The sequence below is a fragment of the Macaca nemestrina genome, chromosome 8 (genome assembly GCF_043159975.1).
Source record: "Macaca nemestrina isolate mMacNem1 chromosome 8, mMacNem.hap1, whole genome shotgun sequence".
Taxonomy (NCBI): domain Eukaryota; kingdom Metazoa; phylum Chordata; class Mammalia; order Primates; family Cercopithecidae; genus Macaca; species Macaca nemestrina.
Window position 1 is genome coordinate 72,094,501 of NC_092132.1, and position 18,995 is coordinate 72,113,495.

General features: G+C 42.6%; 1 protein-coding gene across 2 annotated transcripts in view; it reads right to left on the reverse strand.

Annotated features, from left to right (window-relative positions):
* Positions 1–18,828, reverse strand: part of LOC105483582 (retinol dehydrogenase 10) — a 30,553-nt gene extending 11,725 nt beyond the window's left edge. Inside the window, exons 1-2 of one of the 2 annotated variants that reach the window (XM_011744501.3) lie at positions 17,784–18,824; positions 15,606–15,841 (exon numbers count right to left, since the gene is read on the reverse strand). In XM_011744501.3, coding sequence (XP_011742803.1) covers positions 15,606–15,841; positions 17,784–18,072 — 525 coding nt within the window. In that variant the 5' untranslated portion in view covers positions 18,073–18,824. Of the gene's footprint in view, positions 1–15,605; positions 15,842–17,783 lie in introns of both variants that reach the window. The other variant, XM_011744502.3, reaches the window with a different exon arrangement.
* Between the last annotated feature and the right edge of the window lie 167 nt (positions 18,829–18,995).

Consider the following 18,995-nt stretch of genomic DNA (forward strand, 5'->3'; position numbering starts at 1 on the left):
GTAAAGGTCACATTCGTGATATAAGCAAGAACTTCTTAAACAGACGTGTAAGTAACTGCACATAGACATGACATGTCATAGCTCGAGAAATCTTTTAAAGTAAAGTTTACGCCAAATTAACTTCCAACAGCTCCGACTCTCCAGACCATTACTGGTACTCTTAATGACAGACTGCAGCCCAGAGCCTGCAGCTGCAGTGTCAGGACAAATTAGCCTAAAGTGGAACAAAAGTCAATGTGAAGAAATGTGGTATCCGGCAAAGTCTGACTTTTGAAATTCTGAGATTGATGACATTTTAAAGGTGTAGGTACAACAGAATGTGTTTTCCATATTTGTAAGCAATTCTAGGTTCCTGAGCACTAAGAGAAAAGCAAAGTTAATTTCTCACCATAGGAGAAGGCCTCATTATTTTTGTGCACATACACGACTGTCCTGTGATCAATTCAAGAGAAGGTATCTTTTAAAAGAATGGTTTTGAAATGTTTATCTCTTATTTGAAATCTAAGAAAGAGAGTAGACATTCATTTCCAGAGAGGACCATAAATCATATAACGCTGGGAGAAAGGTCACCACCACCAGCACAGTACAGTTTTCTCACGTATGCTTAAGGTTTTTCAGAATTTCCAAATGTTACCATGATATAAACTTTGAATAAAAAAGAACACCATCAAGACTCCACTGAACAAAGAACGTCTGACTGGAAATGCTTACGGCACCCATCACATGGCTGGGCAACTTTCCTCTACTGTTCCACCCCTTCTGCCTGTGCAGCTGCCAGAGTTAACTTATCTTTATCAGAATCACAAAGGAACACTCTCCCGCTTATTTACAAGGCTAAAATGACATCTGGTGGCACTCTTCTCTGAGAACTCAGTCACTGTGCCTGGAAAATGATTCAAAAACACAAACTTTTGCGGGGCAACTGTAGGAGTATTCTTGTGCATGTGGTAAGTACTAACTGCTGATGTTGCTGAAATGTTCCACTAGTCCCTGTAGCCTCACAATGTTTTATTCATTGTCCTGTGATCAATTCAAAAAAGCCATCTTTTAAAAGAATCGTTTTGAAGTGTTTATCTTTTATTTGAACATCCAAGAAAGAATAGGCATTCACTTCCAAAGGGGACCATACATCCTATCATGCCTGAAGGTGCTTAAAATACAGTGAACTGTGTTAAAGTTAACAGGATACATCATTAGTGTGTTCAAAAATGTAAAATGGTGACATACTACCAGCTCACCTGGGTAAGGAAAATATGTCTAAAGTACCTCTAAAGGTATCTATTTATTAAATATACTGACCAAACTTTAGACATTTTACTTTGACCGTAGAAAGTATTATTTGAAAAAAACAATCTTCATTCCAAAATTATATCTTTAATTAGGAAGTAAAACCTACATCTGTATTTGCTAGCAGTACCAACTTTAAATATTCTAGCTGCAGCTGACAAGAGAAATTCTAACATGCATATGTTGTTGCGTAATAGCCTCTTTTTCCTACTTGGGTATGTTTGTAGAGACAGAAAGGTCTCCTGACCAATTGTGCAACAGAGCCCCAAGATATTAAGCTTGGAACTACTGTCTCAGACTTAACAAAATGTTCATCTTAATTTCTATCACATTGAGACAAAACATTCACTCTTTAGATAATACAGGAGAGACTAAAGAACATGTCATAATAGTCAAATTTGCGCCAATGTTAAATCTATCCTTTTAAAAACATGTATTATTGTGAGGCCACAGGGATTAGCGTAACATTTGAACAGAATCAGCAGTTAGTACTCAACGCACATGCACAAGAATACTCCTACAGTTGCCCTGCAACCAAGAAGCTAATAAAAGAGCCAGGCTTTTCAAATGAACACCTCGATGATGACACCATTAATTATTCAGCAAAAATAAATGCTTCATTAACTTGTCTTCACACTGTTAAAGGATAGGATGAATTTACCTCAAGGCAGCAACTCAGATATCAACATTCCCTTACATTTTAGAGCTCACTATGCAGAAATACCAGAAATAAGGTGACTTAAAACTCAATTTGTCTATAAAATACACTGGCCTTTGGAATCCAGAAACCCACTTGGTCCTGACTGCCCATTACTTAACCTTCCTTTTGTTACTTGACCTCTCTGGATCTTGACTGAACTCATTTGTGAGACAAAAGAGGAGATCTCCAAAGTTTTTTCATCTCAAATATGTTATGATTTATATTCAACAATTATTTTTCCAACTCCTACCACACACCCAAAATACTGAGGTCACACTGAGGTATTATTTGCCTAAGACTCTCATAAATGACTCAATAAGGGATCAACTCTATTAGTGCAGTGGCCAGCATTGAGTGATCAGCAAAAATCTCATTGAGTATTTCTATGATGTCACGGCTGTGCCTTTTAACATAACTTGAATGTATGCCTCTTATCTATTAAAAAAATTACAAATTATTTGTTTGAAACAATCATCCTTTTTCTGTGTTTTATTTGAGTCCATGGAGGCTCAATGTGTTAAACAATGAATGCTCAGCACTGTTTCTGAAATGCTGTTTTCCCTGATCTTTTCCCTGCCGGGCCCTAGATGATCAAATGAGTGTTCAATGATCTCCTTAAGCCTCAGGCCCCTCCCCCTATTTAATAACTCTTTATGGAATAATGAAAATAACCCACAAAATTGCAGCCAAATAGCTTGCCAAACAACAGGCTGTCATTAATCTCTTTGCTTTGCCCCAAACTCAAATTGCATCTTAGAAATTGTAATAAAGACAGATCTTCCAAAGGGCAGAGGCTTCGGTTCTGCTCTAGTGACCAGTTAACTACTTCCATGACGCATAAACACATGCATGTGAGCTTAGCCACTGCTCAGGCCATCTGCAGTGGCAGACTTCCTAGCCCCTGTTCCAACAGCATGGCTCTCAATGTGCCCATGATCATCAACCCCTGTAATTCTAATTGTAAATAGTTTAAATTCTTCCCTGCTTTCTAGTTTGCTTACTGTGAAATCTTTAAAAAAATTAAAATCTTTACCTAAATGAAGGGTAAATATATTCAAGAGATTACAGCTGAAAACTTATTCTGTTTTTAAACATGCACTGCTAGAACTTAGAATTCACTCAACATATATTAGGGTCTATGAGGTACCTACATTGGGATAGGCATTATTAAAAAACAAAAATAAATATTTGTGAACCTCTTCAAGGATTTTAAAGATTGCAGATGGCAACTTTCCTATAAATCAGTGGTTTGCTACATTAGAATCACCTAGGCAGCTTTTCCTCCTGGTGTTCAGGACACATCTCAGACCAATTATACCAGAATCTCCAATGGGAGAATCAGGCATCAGAAGGCAACGTCCCTCAGGTGGTTCCCATTTGTAGCTGAGTTCGGGAACCAGTGCTCTAGAACAGCGTTTCTTAATCTCAGCACCATTACATTTGGGCCTGGGTAATTTTAAGCCATAGGATTGCCCTATGCATGGAAGGATGTTTAAGCAGCATCCCTGACTTCTCTCCACTAGATGCCAGTAGCAGCTCCACCAGTCTGACAAGAAAAATGTCTCCAGATGTTACCTATGTCCCCTGCGGGCAAAATCACCCACATGAGAACTGCTCACTAGAAAGAACATGTACATTAGGAAAGGAAGTCCCATATACTCCAGTGATGATTTTCCCTTAAGTTTTCATTCTCATATTGTAATGACATTTTCCTAGGTTGGGAATATATTTGGGGCTGGAAATTGAAAAAAAAAAAAAAAGCCAACAACTTAAATATGGACTCAAAACTTCATCACTTGCAGTTTCTGTACTTCAAACCACCACTCCACCATGAAATTAAGGACAATAATACTGATCCAACAAGTCTGATATATTCTAGCTACCTCACAGAGGAACAATATTGAAATGTAATAGAAGATCACACCAATCACTTACCAATCACAACTCTGGTTAAACCACCTAAAATATTATTACTAAATTATGAGAACTGAAAAAAGAAAACTTCCTTTTAAGGACAACAAATATACACGAGACACCATTCCTTCCATTATCCAGCAACACCACACAGTTCTTCACTGGCTGGCCCTGACTTTCTGCTGTGGTGCTTAGGGCAGCTGTGAAAACTTCACCCTGGGCAGAGCAACCAAGAGGAAGCATGAGCTAAAGGGCACCTGGACTCTTCCTTTCAGACACTGGACCTGAATCAAAATTTAAAAAATAAACCTAGATCAGAGTGGGCCCCAGAGTACGCAGTCTGACATCTTGCTAATTACAAGATTCCTAAAGGGCTGGTTAGCTCAGGAAAAAAAAAATAGTGTGTGTGTGTGGGTATGGGGGAGATGAAATATTGAAAAGGTGGGAAGAGCAGTTCCTCTTCAAACTTTGACACATATGCGCGTAGGAATCACCTGGGCTCTGAAGCAAATGCAGACTCGGACTCAGTAGTTAGGTTGTGCTGCTGCGGCTGCTTGGGACCACAAGCCAAGCACAAGATTCTAGAGTGAGCCTGAGCATTTATCAGGTAAAGGCTGGTTCAAATCAACTCCAAGAGCCCCTGGTATGAATGACCATGGGACTTTGTGGACTGACTCTATGTCTGTTTGCCTTGGATCCATTTTTAGCATGAGCAAGCCACCCAATCCCATTAGAACAAAGTTCATAAAGAAGAAACCTAAAAGACTTCAAGTCTTCCCCACCACATCCATAGAGGCTTTGAAGGCTTATCATTCAAGACAGGGACTGTAGACTCCATCATCCTCAGCACTTCCCTCACTGGCTTTCCAACTTTACCTTGGACAAGTGAACCATAGAGGCTTTTATACTCTGGTAAGCCTCATTTAGGGAAAAATTACCCCTTTATAGATCACATGCTTGGACCATAAGTTTGGACACTACCAGTGGCCCAAAGTGCACAATTTTGAAAATTCATGATTAACATTTCAAAGGCAAAGCTTATGAAGCTATCTGGAATTCTGATCCCATAAGAATATTATATAACAGAATAAAGGTTTTACATTTTGTTAGGAGATAAGCTAACAAAATGAACTAAACTAAAACCACGCTTAACTGATATTTTGGTACCAATTATTAATAGAACTTTGTTCAGCCAGTCCTTGTAGAAGAGCCCTTTCCATTCATGACTTTTTTGTGTCCAGTTTGTCAATACTGATATGCAAACTAGGAAGAGAAAGAAGGAAGCTGGGTGACCAAGGATGTACTACACTATTCTCAAGGAAATAACTCTCTCCAATACAAGCTATGGAAAAGTACAGAAAAGGCCCAGAAACATGCAAGTTGGGCTTTGGTAATAAAATTCTAGTACAGTATTGGTTCTTCAGGCTTGAATTTTACATGCTTGTCTAATCTACAGAGCAAGCTTTCTGGGGATATTAAGCTAGGGTTAATCAGTTATTGCTAAACTAACCATGCTAATAAAAAATCAACATTTGAAGACTAATTCTTATACTACAGGGCAAAACCCATAAGTGACTCATAGGAAAATCTACCTACTGTACCAGGAGCTTTGAACTTGTAGCCCACAGCTAAGTATTTGTACAGGCTTTAACCTGGAAGCCTAGGCTGAGGGTTTGGGTCCTAGCTTCTTCCTTCCCTGGCAGTGACCTTAGGGAAGTCCCTTCACCTCTCTGGGTTTGTTTCCTCATCCATAAACATGAGGATAGTGGCTCTACTTAATTCAGAGTTGCTGTGAGGCTCAGATGAGAGAAGTGTTTATGAAAAGGCTTTGTAAATTTAAGTGCTATAAAAAAAGTTCAGTAAATGTACACAAGGCTCATTAAGCATATATTTACAGATTATTTTTGTTATAAGTGCTATCTATTTTTGGTTAGGCTGTTTCCTCAAGTTCCTGCAAGTCCTGGTTCTTACTATGTATGGCTCCCAGTCCTCCCTGCCCTCCACGCAGTGCCAGACCATACTTTCGGTTAAAACACAGTATCTGACCTAAGAAAAGAAGTCTCAAAAACATTGCTAAGCAGTTGCTTCAGCTGCCTAGTCCCTTTCATCCCGAGTCCTAGATGACGCTGGAAAACAACAAAACTTTCCAACACCACCTCCTTTCTAATTCTTCTTATTCAGTCCCATTTTACTATAGGCAAAAAATGACTGTTATAAATAAAAATTGCAACACTTTAACAGTCCAGCAAACATAATAAAGATACAATACGAAATCATTTAAAAATAATTCATTACACCTTATGCTTCTCTTTCCCAAGAGACTGTAGGACTAGCCCATGTAAAAAAGCCTTAAGAAATCAGTAGGGGGCACTATGTTAATTACAACTTACAGGTGGGAAAACTCAGGCTTTGAATTTTAAGTTTCATTTGTCCTCAAAATACCCCTGTGTTTACGTAAGTAACACTTATGTTATTTTGAGCCCTATTGTTTAGGATAACACTAAGAAGCTGCAGCATGTTAATATTCAAAAATTCCAGTACTAACCTATTTGAAGGAAAGGCAAGAAATTCACATTTTATGCAAGCAGCATATAAGAAACACTTGTGGTTTTTTCCAAACCAAAAAATACAATGTTAACACCACTGCCACTTTCACACATTTTTGTGTGATCTTTGAAAGTTTCACAGACCAAGTAATGTTTTGTTTCCAAATGTGAATTCATTGTAAATGGCTTGTCATTGTAAGGGGCTAATTTGACAGCACTCGAGGTTGTGGCAGTAATTGCCCTTACTTGTTAAATATTCTAGCAGCATTTGCTGCAGTGTTGAAAGTTTTACGATGATTATAAGAGGATATTCATTTTTTTCCCCCTGTGGCTCACTTCATTTTAGTTTCAGAGCATTTAGGAAAATGGTCCCTGACAGGTGTGAACTTCAGTTTTAAGAGAATTGACAAATAAAGTAAAAAAGACAAAAAAAAAAAAAAATTCAAGAATGAAATACACTGGGGAAGCTCTTCAAGTGAAAAATGTTAGCATTCCTTCAGACCACATGAAAAGGTGTGCCTCCCCTCATATCCCCTCCGGTGTGGGGATGGCATAGACCTGTATAAACCCAGGGATGCAGGTGACTGAAACTAGCCAGCCAGGTATGTCGAGGCAAATGTGACTGAATCCCAAGGCCATGCTCTGCCAGCCTAGGCTCTGAACAGTGGTATCTTAACAGAACGATAATCCACAATACAGGGAAGCTTCCGAAGGCTACCTATTATGGGGACCAGCTGTATGCTTCAGAAAGAATCAGAAACCCCCATCTTCTGAGTTATTTTCCAATTATGTCTATATGGGGTCTCAGCCTAAAGGAGCTTCTAGGTCAGTTGATAGAATCTAGAAGTGTTAGTTCTTTGAATACCTAACTACTATACTGACTTCTGATAAGAAAGATTAACACATTTTAATCTGATCTCTGGAGTTACAGGCTCAAAACATTGAACTTAACCCATTCAGCTGAGGCAGGAAATAGTTCTCTATTTCTTAAGGACTATTAGATTTTGTCATACTCCAAAGATTAGTTACAAAAGACCCTTTCTCTCAGGAAAATACTGGTTCCATGTGCAGGAAATAAGATACAAATCCACCCTGCCAGTACACCCCCTAGTGGAACTTCAGCATAGTACAGTTTGGGGGTCCAAAAACATCCCAGGTATTTAGGACTTTCCCAGGTCCCGTGGCTGTAACTCCGCCATAATAATGTCTTCCACTTATTACTGAGCATACGAAAACAAGCCAGCAAGCAAACATAGCATGTCATCTGCACATTCATCCATATAGGCAGATATCTGAATTAGACACATGCAAATAGACTACTTATTATAATTGAAACAGGCTTAATTTTAGTTTCTGAAAGAACTAAAGCAGAAAGTTTAGATGAATTTGCTATTAATATTTCTCAACTCAAGACAAAACTTAAATGTAAAGGGGTTTCCTACTTAAAATTCTTCTAACTCTCAAGTGAGGCTATTAAATTTTCTCAGATTGTCATGGCTTAGATATATTCAAGTTACTAAAATCGATTCGCTAGAATTTGCCAAAGATCTCGAAAATCTGAAGCATGATCAGAGTAAAAACAAATGTAAGAGAAGAGAATAAGCAGAGTAAGAGCAGTTAAGTATTAAACTATAGGGTTCGTAGTGACCCAATCCTGCAACGAATGGCTAAGGACTCTGCCGGGGCATTCTGAATTCAGTCTTTTTGAGAAAGCTATTCAGTCAGTGTTAGTGTTAGCATTAGCACAGGCTACACAATGCTTCCACTTTGACATATCCTATAGATTAATTTTTATTTGGGCAGATAATAGATAAAGCCTGGGATGTAGAAATAATGAAGCAGAAAACAACAAATACCAACTTTGCTTCCTTCCAGGAATTGAGATAAATAGCACAACTCACTCCATGATCAAACAAGAAAGGGCCATTCCCTGAGCCGAGAATTCCATGACTATTTTACAGGGACTGCCACCTTAATATATAAAAATATTAAGTGAACATGAAAATATTTTGAATTTGTTTTTCTCAGGAATAGTGACAGGTTTTTTTTTCCTGAACTATTTAACTTCTGTCGTTTTCAAGTAAAACAGGACTCAAACGGCAGAAGTGTATGCAAGGCTTTCTCCAGGCACAGTGAGGAGTCCAGCCCATCTGAAGTTTACAGTAGATGAGGGGATAAAATAGGTGCTGACCTGGAAAAGCAGGTGGAAATCAGCTTTGGAAGGCCCAGGATGCCATGCTAATGCGCCTGGACTTCACACTGTGAGCAATATGGTCATACAAGGGTTTTAAGCAGGCAGATAACAAACTCAAGGCTGCTTAGATGACCCTAGGTTGGAAACCCAAAAGCGAACACAGGAAAAGAAGATCAGAGGCACTTTCAAGAGTCCACGCAAGAGGTGATGGAGGCACACAGGAGGAAGTAGGAAAGGAAAGGGGGGATCAATCAAAGCACAAGGGCCCAAGAGAATGGTCAGGATTTAGGGACCCATGAATGTGTGCAGGCTGGAGAGGTGAAGATAATGCTGATGTTTCTAAGTCTGGTGACCAGAGAATGCAAGAAAGAGCAAAGAGGAGTTTGTTCAGTTTTGGACATGCTGCTTTAAGAGAATGTGTGGTGCAGTCAAGGTAGTTGTGTGAACTTGGGAACTATCCTAGAGATCACAGTTGAAGCCACTGAAATAGATTACCCAGCTAGATGGAGGTTCTGAGAAGAGGTCTGAGTGTACAATACTAAACAGTCATTACAAGTTGGAGGTGGGGAGGCTAAAAGGATTCAGAAGGCACACAGAGAAGCATGACAAAGTGGGCTTATCATGGAAGCTAAAGCACTTGAGTTTCAAGGAGACGGTCAAGAGGGTCACATTCTGTAGAAAGACGAAGCTGCACACTGGATTTGGCAATGAGGGGAGCGCTGCTGTTTTTTTTTCATTTAGGTTAGAAATGATGACATTGGTTATTTAGGAGTATTTTTTAAACAACAGAAAAACAGACACAGATTAGAACACATTGAAGATGTTGGAGAACTTTTTATCTGATGTAACGTCTGGTTCCCTATTCACACCAGCTACATAAAGTGATATTTTATCATGTCATAGATTCTGATTTCTAGTAGCAACAGATTTGGGCCCAGCATGTAATGTATCAAATACAGAAAAACTCAAAGTTCAATGAGCATGTGATCCTATTTTGTGTATACACGTATACAGTCCCAGGTACCAAGCAGTTCCTATCAAAAGAGATGTTTTATTCGGTTTTCAACTGTGACTACAAGAATAAGATAAAATTGACCCCAGGTCAATTTACAACTCTGTTTAAGACATTGAAAGTACTTCTAAAGTTCAAACATTTTTATACATGACATATATTTAATAACAGAAACCAGTTCTAGTGGAGACTTTTAAAAATAGGCCATGAATTCCAAGTGTTTAGTAGCTATCTTAAGATAGGAAATCAATACTCTCTATAAACTATTTAGTCTTACACCTATTATGGTAAGGAAGAAGAAATACTGGCCAAATATTTTTATGAATACTTTAGAAATGAATGTAGGAAGCCTTGAACAAAACTAGGTTTCTGTAACTAGAGAACAGAGGAATGCACTATGTGAGATTAAAAACCAGTAAATCACATAAGAACCTAAACATTAATGATTAGGGACCATTCATGAGATATTAGGTACAACCGCAGCACTAATGTCTTTAAGTGCTACATTACTCAGATCTAGCTGGTGGGCTTTTACTTTTCCTGGATAGATTTTAACTAAATAGACTTTAGACATTTGGATATAGATAAATGCTTAATTCAGTAATTAGTATTTTAAAACTGTGAAACCTTTTAAGTTAAGTGGTCTATTAATTAACTACCAATTATCTTGTCTGACTACCATATCAATAGAAGTAAATTACCTACTAGCTATTTGACAGATTTAGTCCTTTACCATGCAAAAATTCTTCAGAATATAAAAGGCCTGGAGTTAAATGCTTTTGCTTCCCCCTTTTGGTTAATCAGGGATCAATTTGCTGCTCACGTATAAAGGCCAAATGCAGCTCTTTGGTCAAAAAGGATCTACAGATAAACTTTGGCTTTTAGAAATAGCAAGGTAAGATTCTGTTCTTCTTAAAAAACAACAAGTAAAGCAATGTTAGTATTTTGAGGGAAACATGGGTTTGCATGGAGACCAACTTTCCATATTTCAAAGTAGAGTACAGAGAGGTATTTTTCTTTTCCTTTTCTTGAGACAGAGTCTGGTTCTCGTCACCCAAGATGGAGTGCAGTGTTGCGATCTCAGCTCACTGCAGTCTACGACCCCTGGGCTCAAGCCATCCTCCTACCTCAGCCTCCTGAGCTGGGACTACAGGTACGTGCCACCACGCCCAGCTAATTTTTGTATTTTGGTAGAGACAGGGTTTCACCATGTTGCCAACCCTGGTCTTGAACTCCTGGGTTCAAGCAATCCCCCCTCCTTGGCCTTCCAAAGTGTTGGGATTACAGGCTTGAGTCACTGCACCCTGACCAAGAGAGGTATCTTTCAAGTTTTTGCATCTCACCCAGATACAGACAGCCCACATGAATAATTTCTTTGCTAGTGTTAAAGTGCATGATAGTGCATTCATTTTCCATGGTCTTGTACCGGGTGTTTCACAGTAGATTATACTGACTTGAACCTACCCCAAATCTATCACTAAGTCTTGACTGGTGACCAGGAGAAGGTTCCTAGGAGAGCTACTGGTAATGGAACAGCATTGGAAGATGAAGTGTCACAGCAGACTGGAAGGCTGTACAGAATTATGCCAGGCTGAGGAAAGGCTTCCAAAGGGTATAGAAATGGTACATGGTTAAGAGGGAAGGAAAGAATTGCTATGGGGGTCCTCTTTTTGAGGACTGATCATTGGCTGTTACACATTCAATGTGAGCTTGATTCAAATAGGCATACCAACACCAGCCTTCTCAAGTCACTATCCTCACACCAATGAGCAGAGTTCTAACACAAAATAGTAAAAATCAGAACACATGTGGGACAGGAAGAATGGAAAGTTATGTAGGAAAGCAAAAGAAAATGTAAGTGATAACAAGGGTGAGACAGCCCTGTTTTGCAATAATGGTCTCACACAGCTTTAGTCCAACACAGTGCTCACCTTTTCCTTTCTTTTTTTGAGATGGAGTATTGTTCGGTCACCCAGGCTGGAGTGCAGTGGCGCCATGTCTGCTCACTGCAACCTTGGGCTCCCAGGTTCAAACAATTCTCCTGCCTCAGCCTCCTGAGTAGCCGGGATTACAGGCTAACACCACCACGCCCAGCTAATTTTTTTGTATTTTTAGTAAAGACAGGGTTTCTCCATGTTGACCAGGCTGGTCTCGAACTCCTGACATCAAGTGATCCGCCTGTCTTGGCCTCCTAAAGTGCTGGGATTGCAGGTGTGAGCCACTGTGCCCGTCCCATAATGCTTACCTTTTAAAACTTCAGAACATAGATCCATGTGAGTATTCTCTGAATAGGTTATCTTCTAAATATTTAAGCCTATTATTATCAAATATTTATTGAGTGACTTAAGAATAGAGTTTTGTTCCAGGCAGAGGAAGATGAAAGATGTATATAACAAACTGCCTTCAGACAGCTTGCCATCTACTTTGAGAGAATGATAACAAATGCTGTGAGAGATTAATGGAAAGGCAAGAAAAACCTTAGATGAGTCATTTAACCCCTGCTTCACTGGAAAACAAAGGGTTGAACAAGAAGGTCTCTGGATTCTTGCAACTCTAATATCTGAAAAGGCCAGAAGTGCTGCAGTGGGGAGGAAAGGTTATATTGAGACTTGAGCTACACCTTAAGACACGTGGAATGGAGGAAGAGGGTGTTTCAGGTAGGGGGAATAGTATGTGGACTGGTTTGGGAGTGCCCACAGCTTTTCAGTGAAAGTCCACATGGTTTTCTATTTCACTCACTTTTGCTCTGAGTCAGGATCAAAATACTATTTGTTATTTATGAAAACAGATATTAACTGTTACTTAAACGTCTGGCTCAGGATGGTCTGTTCAAATGACTGAACAGTTCTTTTCTAAGCTGATGGACTTTTAAAAATGTATGGGGTAACTTCCGCACCCAGATACAGTAAAAAGACACACTCATTATTTTTTCTGGAAAGAAAACAGCACATGCCAATGTCAACATGTTTGAAAAGTTGCCACCAATGCTTCGCCTAAGGGGACTACTGGAAGGGAAGCTGAATTCAGGTGGCTCTTGCGACGTTCTTTAACCCCTGTTAAAAAATTCACTGTAAAAATTATACTGAGTTTTCCTTTAAATTTTGGTTGCTGAATCAGAACTTCTCAAAAGATTTGTAAATTTCAGCAAGAAGTCAGAAATTCCAACTCTAAAATGAATTTTCTGACTCAATATTGAAAATAAATTCTTAAGTTTAGATGCTTAGGGGAAAAACAGCTGGAGAATTCAGGAGCCTCCCATACTTTAATACAAAATGATGTCATTACCATCAAGGCTTCCAAGAACTCCCTAAATTGTGTGGTTAAGCAACATCTCAAAGCACAGTGATGACTCTAGGAAGGTGCTATGCTCCTCCTTGGTATACAGATTCAGGTCCAGAATAATTTTCCTATTTAGAGATTTGATTTGACTTCCTCCTTATGTTAAAAAGTAGCCTAATATTAGAAAGACGGTATATCAATTTGTGTGCATTTTCAAAGCTAAGGCTATGAAATTTTCCGTGCTTTACACACATTAAATTAGCACTCATTTTATTGGATGTATTCCTGGAGCTGGTTTCTTGTTTTAAATATTTAACTGCAGATTGCATGGGGTTTCTTAAAAACCTGATTACATTTGATATTTTACAATTAAGCAAAATAATCATGCAAAGAAAGTAGGCAAGATGACTAAACTTTAGAATACCTTGTGTAGGTAAAAGTTTACAGTTATGTAATCTTGTATCATCTTAGTCAAAGATGATTGGAGAAAACAATCCCAGTCAGTGTCTGCGGTTCATAATGAACCTACTGATAGTGCTGTAACTTGTTTAGGGCTGACTTAAATCAACTGCAGTTTTTATGGCAGCTTCATCTTTATCATTCTTCAAATAGGAAAATGACACTCCGCCTCCCACTTATGTATGTCTTTTATTTCAAATGGTAGTTGTTTTACTCAGGAGTAGTCATAAACACACAAGATTCTTGATAAATTCTATGTCAAGTTTATTTGGTTGGACTGCCTTTTATTCATCTAACCCATCCGTTTGACACCTGCTGCCTGTTCCTGGGGACCCAGCCACAGCCAGGACTTTAATTCAGTTCCCCACCCCCACTGAACACAACACACACCTACAGGCAAGCTGAAGTTCCCCCAACTGTATTTGGTGATCTCCTTACTTGTTCAAAACATATATAAGCTCAGGTCATTTATATATTCATTTCTAGAGGTTTGTAAATGAATTAAATCAAGTTCATGTTGGCCGGGTGCAGTGGCTTACACCTGTAATCCCAGCACTTTGGAAGGCTGAGGTGGATCACCTGAGTTCAGGAGTTCACGACCAGCCTGATCAATGTGGTGAAACCCCACCTCTACTAAAAATACAAAATTAGCCAGGCGTGGTGGCGCAATGCCTGCAATCCCAGCTCCTCGGGAGACTGAGACAGGAGAACTGCTTGAACCCGGGAGGTGGAGGTTGCAGTGAGTTGAGATCACGCCATTGGACTCCAGCCTGGGCAACAAGAGCAAAATTCCATCTCAAAATAAATAAATAGGCCGGGTGCAGTGGCTCACGCCTGTAATCCCAGCACTTCGGGAGGCTGAGGTGGGTGGATTGCCTGAGCTCAGGAGTTCGCGACCAGCCTGGGCAACACTATGAAACCCCATCTCTACTAAAATACAAAAAATTAGCCAGGTGTGGCGGCATGTGCCTGTAGTCCCAGCTACTTGAGAGGCTGAGGCAGGAGAATTGCTTGACCTTGGGAGGCAGAGGTTGCAGTGAGCCAAGATCGCGCCACTGCACTCTAACCTGGGCAACAGAGAGAGACTCCATCTCAATAAATAAATAAATAAATAAATAAATAAAGTTCATGTTTAAAAATAAAACATCAAAATAAGCTTCTCCAAGAGCAGAGAAAAGGTTTGATGTTTGAGGTGCAACATTTGAATAAGTACCTCTAAAGCCAGATTAAGTTTTTAAGCAGTTGCTAAAAAATTAATGAGGTTTAATGTGACCTATTTAGGAGAAACAGTTCTTTGTTGTGTTCTATTAGAAGGCTAATCCGCCTATGGAAAAAAAAAAGTAGAATCCTATTTCTTTACTCCTTCTTTATTGAATCTTATTTGTCTACAAAAGTAAAGGGAAAATACTGTGAGGAAAAAGAGCACAAAGTGGATCAGCAGTGTGCAGTTATAGGGGAGAGAATCACACCTACTTTTACTGAAGACAAGTTGAACTGAAAAACTGGGATTACCTTTGCCCCTAGAGCAGCAGAAGGCTCTGCCCCGCTCCGTAGATCCTGACATTGTTTAATGGTGAGAAGTGGACATCGTTTAAATCCCCAGCTTACCAGGTTTCACCACCTCACTTCCCTCTCTAGGGTCCTATCAGGGTGATATTTGCGAGGCACTGTCTAACCCAAGAGAGTCCTGAGGCGTCCTCCAACAGGAAGATGCCCTGGACCCTGTGGATGGTCAGGGGATGCGAAGTGACTGCCAGGGTGGCCTGGCCACTCCCAACAGAGCACAAATGTTGATTTCAGAATCTTTGGCACTTTCCAAAATGTGGCTGAGCAGTAATTTGGAAGCCTAAATCCTGACTTTAGGAATTCATAAGAACAACCAATGTTTTATAAACTCAACAGAAAGTAAAATAAACAAACCCAGGGTTTTACGCTCCCTCTTGTTATTTTTATGGCAATCTTTCAAACTAGTTCAAAATGTTCAATCCTCTGCCCTCTCAAAAATACTGAGTTGGGGGGTGAGGCTGGGGGGGGGGCGGGGACAAAACGACTAATAGTAACCAGCATACACTGCAGTTTACCATAGGTAAGAGCTAAGGAGATCTCGCGGTGAAAGAGTACAGGTTCCTTTCAGGCTGGCACTGAAGTCTCTCTCCTTCCCAACCTTCTCATTGAGGAGGGCCCAGCAAAGAAAACAAGGATGTTTATATTTACCCAGAAATGTGCATGGCAATTGACCATCATGGTTCTCTCAATGAGCTCATCAGGACATTCCAGAAGGTGATGCCCAGAGACCACACCAGCATTATTGACCAAGACTGAGACTTCGCCAACCTCCTTGCGGACTCTTTCAGCCGTCAGGTAGACATTCTCCCTCTTCCCCACATCACAGGTGTACGTAAAAACCTGCAAGTTACAGTGGGGCAGAATTTCTTCCTCACCATTCCCAGCTGTCCTCAGAAGTCCAGATGAGGAGAAAACATGCAAAAGAGAAGGGAGTGCAGAAAGTGAGTCACATGGCGATCAGTAGGACAAAGATCACACAAAACAAAAATACTACAGTGAGCTTCAAATTTCTAACGCTGCAAGGCTTGCCAACGACTGAGCTTTACAGCTGCCTTCCTCCCATGAAGTCTTTGGGAATTACAGCAATTTACTGGATAACTTTGCTTAGGGGAAAGCCATGTAATTGTGACAAGCCCAATACAAGTAGACCACATGGGATCAGCTTGCTGGAGCTAAAGACACCTGCAAAGAACTGATCTCAGCCCAGAGCTCAGAGAACAACACACACACACACTACACACTCCTCTTTTTTGGGGAAACAGTGGCCCAAGAAAAACAGCTCTTAGTCTTTAGTATGAGAACCCTCAGGCCGGGCGCGGTGGCTCAAGCCTGTAATCCCAGCACTTTGGGAGGGCCGAGACGGGCGGATCATGAGGTCAGGAGATCGAGACCATCCTGGCTAATACGGTGAAACCCCCTCTCTACTAAAAAATACAAAAAACTAGCCGGGTGAAGTGGCGGGTGCCTGTAGTCCCAGCTACTCGGGAGGCTGAGGCAGGAGAATGGCGTGAGCCCGAGAGGAGGAGCTTGCAGTGAGCTGAGATCCGGCCACTGCACTCCAGCCTGGGTGACAGAGCAAGACTCCGTCTCAAAAAAAAAAAAAAAAAAAAAAAGAGAACCCTCAAAATAGAAACTCACTTCAAGACTCACAAATCAAAACTGCAATTAATAATCTAAATTCATCCAAAGCCAAGAAATGAATCCACCATTTTTAATGAAGAAGTAGGGGTCACTGACTTGTTCTAACTGGGCTAGCTGACTCCTCTAAGAAGTACTCTCACAAATCAAGTTACAGGTAAATATGCAATTTTACCACATAAGAACTTGACAATTTAAAAACCAAAATCGGTATCCTGGAAAATGAATACCCTTATCTTTTAGGTTTTGGCAGGGAGCACAAAAATCTGTATTTGCTACCCCTCCATACCACCAATGAAAATGGTACCTTTTCACCCTTAAATTAAAAACGCAGATATCAATAAGTTTGGTGATAAATTATCAACACAGGGGAGAAGTGCCCAAGTCAATTTTCTCCGTACAGGTAAATGTTTTCCCTAAAAATGAAAAATTTTGTTAAAAAGCAAGAGCCATTATCAAATTTCCTGGACCAATATTTATGGTTGGTTATGGACTTTGCTTTGGCTTAAAAAAAAAAAAAAAAAAAAAAAAAACTCAGATTCAGGTTAGTTAATAAGTATCCAGAAATGCAGATTTCCTGGGGTGACCAAAAACATGCAAGAAATTTACAACGAAGCCTAAATTCTCCAAGAGCTTTCTCTTAGGAAGCAAGGCGTCTTTCAATCACGCTCAGGGAATGTAACTAAAGCACTTATCGCTGGCGAAACAATGTAATTATGTTCCTCAGGCTAAACTTATAGTAAATCGTCAATACTGCTCTCGTTTAAGGGGTTCAGACCACAGTAACACAGACACTTCTTCAGTCGAGTCAGAACTTCCCAAAGACACTTCAGTTTCCCATCGCGCCGCTTCTAAGTCGGAGCGAGACATTTCTTTGGGATCCAAACCTGTGGTAACAAGTTCCCTCCGCCTTCCCTACCCCAAAGGGCTTAGGAACCCGCCCCTGCCTCCGTGGTCCCCAAAGAGACCGAACCTCCGCGAGGACTGGGCACCTTCTCCCTGGTAATACAGAGGTGATCGCGTTCCTTTATCAGGGAGCAAATTCCACTCGTCTCCCGAAAGACCGGTGGGGTGCTGCTTTCCTCCGCAGCCGGGCTGACCCCACAGCGGGGTTTGGGGCCTGCCGTGGTAGGGCGCGGGGTGGAAAGAGGCTTGACCCAACAATGCTCCCGCGCGGGTCCGGGTTACCTTGCAGCGCGGCGGCGTCGGCCGCCTCCAGGTCGCGGTAGATGTGGCGCACCATGCCAGCCGTCTCCTCGTTGCTCTGCGTGTTGATGTCCCACAGCACCAGCAGCGCCCGGCGCCGGGCGAACTCCAGCGCGAAGAGGCGGCCCAGGCCGCTGCCGGCGCCGGTGATGAGGCACACCTGGCCCGCCACGCTCTTCTCCTTGGGCCGCACCAGCCAGCGCGCCGCGGCCAGCACGAACGCCCAGAGCACTTTGAAAGTGACCACGAAGAACTCCACCACGATGTTCATCGCGACGCCCGGGGCCCCGCACGAGCCCAGTGCCTGCGTCCGCGCCCACCCTGAGCCCGGCAGTCGGGCTCCCGGCCCCGGCGCACTTGTCACAGAGGCCGGGACGAGAAGGCTGCGCCCCGCGCCCGCCCCCGATGTGCCCGCAGGGTTGGAGTGCGCGGCGCGGCTCCCCGCCTGCGCGGGGCCACTCCCGCCCGGGCTCGGCGCTGTGGCCCCGGACTGTGCCCGCCGCGGCAGTCACCCGGCTCGGCGCCTCCTGCCGGCAGCCGCCCGCCCGTCCCGCAGCGCCCAGCCGGCCGGCTCCGCTGCAGTGGCGGTGACAGCCGCGAGTTAGACGACTCGCGCTGCCCTCATGGCCAAGCAGCTGCCGCCCGAGCGTCCTCGGAGCTGGCGAGCCTGCTCTCTCTCACCCCCGGGGAGGGGTGCGCAGCGGAGGCGGCACGGGCCAGCGGGTCGCCGCGGGAGTTGTCAACTCGACCCAAGTTGCGAGAGGGTGGGAGAGTGGGGTGCGGGGCGGCGGAGCGCCAGGAAGAGGAGACTCGCTCGGCGCAGGCGAGCGCTGCCCAACGCCTTGCAGCTGCCCCTGAGGGCTCGCGTCCTCCGGCCCTGAACTCCCCGCGGCTGTCACTCGGGCACCGGGCTCCGCAGCACAGCCCGCTTGCAAGTCGGAGCGCTCCGGGCCGGCTCTGAGCGGGCTCCACGCTCCGCGCTATATAACCCCGCGACCGGGAAGAGCCCGCGCCAGCCTCGGCATCGGCCCTCCCTCCGCCCGGCCTCCCCGCCCCCGGGCGCACCCCGCCCCCGGCCCAGCCCCCCGCCCGCTAGCGTCCGCAGAGCCAAGCGGGGTAGCCCCTCTCACACGGCGGTGGCCGCAACCTCAGCCCTCCTCGCACCTCCCTTCGCAGCTCACGCCCCCTCCCGTG